Below are 5,029 nucleotides of genomic sequence, written 5' to 3'. Positions count from 1 at the left end.
TTCAACGTCCATATATACACGCAGACACGCGCCAGACCTCTCCGGTACAGACTAGTCAGTCAATGGATGAGATGGCGGTGGATGAGCGCGGCAAGGAGTCGGAGGAGGAGACCTCCCCGATCGAGGAGGTGCGGCTGACGGTTCCCCTTGGCGACGATCCGACACTGGCGGTGTGGACGTTCCGGATGTGGAGCATCGGGCTCTTGTCCTGCGCGCTCATGAGCTTCCTCAACCAGTTCTTCTCCTACCGGACGGAGCCGCTCATCGTCACCCAGATCACCGTGCAGGTGGCGTCGCTGCCCATGGGCCACTTCCTGGCCCGCGTGCTTCCGCGCCGGAAGTTCCGAGCGCCGGCGATGCTCGGCGGCGGGGAGTGGAGCCTCAACCCGGGGCCCTTCAACATGAAGGAGCACGTGCTCATCTCCATCTTCGCCAATGCTGGCTACGCCTTCGGCGACGGCCATGCCTATGCCGTCGGGATCGTCAACATCATCCGTGCCTTCTACGGCCGCTCCATCTCCTTCCTCGCCGCCTGGCTCCTCATCACTACCACCCAGGTACTACTCTCATTCACGCCCGGACTGGATTTCTTTCTTGTTCCTTGTGGCATCCAAAATAAACCAAATCGATCCAGGTGCTTGGGTACGGGTGGGCCGGGCTGATGCGCAAGTATGTGGTAGAGCCGGCGCACATGTGGTGGCCGGGTACGCTCGTCCAGGTCTCGCTCTTCCGGTGAGCACCGCACTGCCCATTATACTTCTCCTCTATCTTCCCTTGGACTGGTTGCTTTCATGCGTTGTTACATTTTGGTTGGATTGCTACTAACTAGATTTGTCATTCCGGTGACAAGCGAACAAAGTGTTGCGTTCATAAAATTTCCCTACTGCAATTTCCATGTTTCCTTCGTTCTGATTTTTTCTTTCTTTTTAGCCGATCACACCAAAGCGTATTTCGCTATGATTTTTTCTCAGAAATGTAGTATGGGTCCCTTTGTTCATGTGCATTTATTTTCAGAATTTTTTTAACATCAAAATAATATTTTTGATTTTTTTTTGAAAACCGGGGCTGACAGGAGCAAGAAATCCACTCTCCTTTCATAGGGGTTATCTATGCCGACTGACTACGGTACTCTGGAAAACTAGTATGGTAGGTTATGGGCTTATTTGATTCCAAAAGGAAAAAATAGAAAGAAATATCGTAGCGCCACACCCTCAGTTTTTACCCTCAGATTCTCAGAGGGTCTTTTTGATTCAAAAGATTTCCAATGAATGTTTTAGAAATGTAATTCCTGCGAATTTTCTTAAATTAATTGTTTGATTTGTCTGCTTGTAACACATAGAAATTTTTCCTTAGGATTGATTCATTTGTACTAGATTTATAGGAAATTTTCCGACCTCATTAGAAGAATCCTATGTTTTTCTTTCATCGCACAATGAAACAACCTTTTAATAGTTTAATACGTATTAAAGATGACGTACCAGTCTAATTTGGGGGTTTTCACCTTTTGAGAATCATTTGAATCAAATAGGCCATCAAGAAAATGTCGATGGATGTCCAACTTTGATTTTCAGATGATTGCATGACAGATACAGTTAGGACTTTGGGGGCATTTAGATTCCATCGAGACGTCCACTGAGATGAGACGGATGGTGATGTTTGGATGCATCCATCCGGATAGAGGAATCGCCCTTGCATTGCATTTCAGATTTAGAGGGAAAATTGGCGATACGCAACGGGCGTGATGTGAACGGGTGTTCAAAAATTATTTTTTGAAACGGAGGGAGTAGTAAATGTTGATATGCCATTCAATCTTGTTTTTTTTTTGTTGTGAATCATGTGAATCCAAGAAGCCATCTAGAAAAGGTTGATCGATGTCCATCTTTCATTTAGATTATTCGAGTGATAACATGACAGGTGCGATGAATATATATACTAGTCAGGCCCTACACGTCATTTCAACTTTCTAGACAGTTTGGACTTGGGAGCACATTTAGATTCCGTCTGAGTACGTCCACTAAGATGGGACGGACGGCGACATTTGGATGCATGGTTGTGTTTTGTCCTCCTCAACTGTGGACAAATAAAAGTTGCTCTTGCAGTGCATCCGGATTCACAAGTTGTGACCGAAAATTGGCGGTACGTGTCTGGCGTGATGTGAACGCACGGCTAGTCGGCTGCGACATATAACTTGCACCACGTAGTGTCGATGACATGTGGGGTCAAGTCTCACATGACAGTGACTGTACAACACCGTACAGTACTGCAGAGGATCCTAACCCGTAGTTTTAATGGAGAGGGAGAGGGGGACCGTGCTCGTTTGAAATTTGTGTCCAACTGGATGGATGGATTAATATTGTATTCCCGTGGTCCGGGTTCAGAAAAGACGTGATCCTGCCATTCATACTGACGAGAGCCGCTGTACACCCATGACGACTAATACCTCCCGAAATATAATACGTTTTTACAGTTCAATTTAAACTGTGTAAATGTCTTATTATTTAGTAACAAAAGGTATAGTTAGTAACAATCAATTGTTATCCCGTAAAACAGCCTGTAAAAATAAAATTACATTGACAATCATATTGGTCGTCTTCTTCCTTCACTTGCTCGTCTCTCGTCTGAACTGATGAATGATTATTCATGAATCAATTCATTTAGACGGCAAAGATTCGAATTCATAAAATTATGGAACTTCTTCTGTGCTACTAACAACGGCACCCTTATGTATGTATGTATATATGTATGTATGTACCAGGGCATTGCACGAGAAGGAGGAATCTCCCAAGGACTCATGGCAGATCTCCCGCTCCAAGTTCTTCCTGGTGGCGCTCATCTGCAGCTTCGCGTGGTATGCCGTCCCGGGCTACCTCTTCCCGACGCTGACCTCCATCTCATGGGTGTGCTGGGTCTTCTCAAAGTCTGTAACGGCGCAGCAGCTCGGCTCGGGCTTGAAGGGACTGGGCCTTGGAGCTTTCACACTTGACTGGTCGGCCGTCTCCTCCTTCCTCTTCAGCCCGCTCATATCGCCATTCTTCGCCACTGCCAACATCTTTGTTGGCTATGTCTTCTTTCTTTACGTGCTTATGCCCACGGCGTATTGGGGAATGAACCTCTACAATGCCAAGACGTTCCCCATATTCTCCTCACACCTCTTCCTGTCTAATGGATCCGCCTATCAAATCACTGACATTGTGAACCAGAAGTTCCAACTTGATACGGATGCGTACGCAAACCTCGGAAGGATAAACCTCAGCACCTTTTTTGCACTCGCTTATGGGCTCAACTTTGCCACCATCACCTCAACCATCACACACGTCGGCATCTTCTACGGAAAGTAAGGACTATTCTCAACTCTGTACGCTATGAATACATGTGGTTCTGAGCTGAAAATGCAAAATTGACATCTGCATGCAATGTGACACCAATGTACAGAGAGATCTACCACCGGTTCCGTGCTTCACAGACGGAGGAGCCTGACATCCACACAAAGCTGATGAGGAAGTACGACGACATACCAGCGTGGTGGTTCTATTCGCTCATGGTATTGTCGATGACAGTGTCCCTCATCCTCTGCACCGCCCTCAAGGACCAGGTTCAGCTCCCATGGTGGGGCCTCCTCTTCGCCTGTGGCATGGCCTTCGTCTTCACACTCCCCATAAGCATCATTACTGCAACCACTAACCAGGCAAGAATATTTTAGGGTTTTAATGTTTCTCCATTTCTCCTACTCTTTCATGATTTCTGCAAGAAAAACTGACAAAAGCCTTTAAATTTTGATGGGCAGTCTCCTGGTCTGAATGTCATCACCGAATATGCCATGGGGCTAATAATGCCTGGATACCCCATCGCCAATGTCTGCTTCAAGGTGTACGGCTACATGAGCATGTTGCAGGCAGTTGCCTTCCTCTCAGATTTCAAGCTCGGACACTACATGAAGATACCTCCTAGATCAATGTTCATTGTTCAGGTAACTAACACCACTAAATGTGCTCATGTTCCAAGCGAAGGAGTGATAAATAAGATTTACTGACATTCATTCACTATTGATCCAGTTTGCGGGTACACTGGTGGCCGGGACTGTCAACCTTTGTGTGGCATGGTGGCTACTTGGCTCGGTCGAGAACATCTGTCAGGACCAATTGCTGTCACCAGACAGCCCATGGACATGCCCCGGTGACCGTGTCTTCTTCGATGCATCGGTTATCTGGGGCCTTGTTGGCCCGAAGCGCATTTTCGGGACACATGGTAACTATGAAGCTGTCAACTGGTTCTTCCTCATAGGCGCAGCAGGCCCTGTCATCGTGTACATCTTCCACAGGATGTTCCCCAGCCAGAAGTGGATACTCATGATAAACCTGCCCGTGCTCATCGGTGCAACTGCCCAGATGCCAGCAGCGACCGCCGTAAACTACAACTCGTGGCTGCTCATAGGCACTATCTTCAACTTCTTTGTGTTCCGGTACCGGAAGACATGGTGGCAGAGATACAACTACATCCTCTCTGGTGCACTGGACGCAGGTGTCGCGTTCATGGCGGTGCTGCTGTACTTCACACTGACCATGGAGAACCGGACCCTTGACTGGTGGGGCACAGGCGGTGAGCACTGCCCTCTGGCTTCATGCCCCACTGCAAAAGGGGTAGACTTGGGCCCGGATAGTGTGTGCCCCGTGTTCTAAACTAAATCTCTTTCATCCTCAAGGTACAGGTACAACTACAAGATTAGTCATGATCCATTATTCCAGTTGTGTTACCGTTATATTATGATCATAGATTTCTATTGTACTCTCCACCAAAAGAAATATCCATATGTGTAAACTGTAAAGGTTGTAGTTAGTCACACAAATTAAAGAGAAAAGACAAAGACTATCTCAGCATTCAGCAATGGTGCGATATTCAGTTATTTAGGCAACACAAAATGCGAGCTAGTTCTGGAATCCTATAAACTTTGACACTTGTTACAAAAACACCTTGTAGAGCAGTATTGTACATCTCAATTGAATTGGAGAGTAGTGACATAAAGAGTTGTTCA

At 46.7% G+C, this 5,029-nt stretch overlaps 1 protein-coding gene across 1 annotated transcript; it reads left to right on the top strand.

Annotated features, from left to right (window-relative positions):
- On the top strand, positions 1-5,029 carry LOC123047596 (oligopeptide transporter 4). Its single transcript, XM_044471188.1, has 6 exons — positions 1-557; positions 635-732; positions 2,756-3,334; positions 3,433-3,685; positions 3,785-3,967; positions 4,053-5,029. The coding sequence occupies exons 1-6, from the start codon at positions 63-65 to the stop codon at positions 4,674-4,676; spliced, it is 2,232 nt and encodes a 743-aa protein (XP_044327123.1). The 5' UTR covers positions 1-62; the 3' UTR covers positions 4,677-5,029.

The sequence above is a fragment of the Triticum aestivum genome, chromosome 2B (genome assembly GCF_018294505.1).
Source record: "Triticum aestivum cultivar Chinese Spring chromosome 2B, IWGSC CS RefSeq v2.1, whole genome shotgun sequence".
NCBI lineage: Eukaryota > Viridiplantae > Streptophyta > Magnoliopsida > Poales > Poaceae > Triticum > Triticum aestivum.
This window is presented reverse-complemented; position numbering and strand designations above follow the sequence as displayed.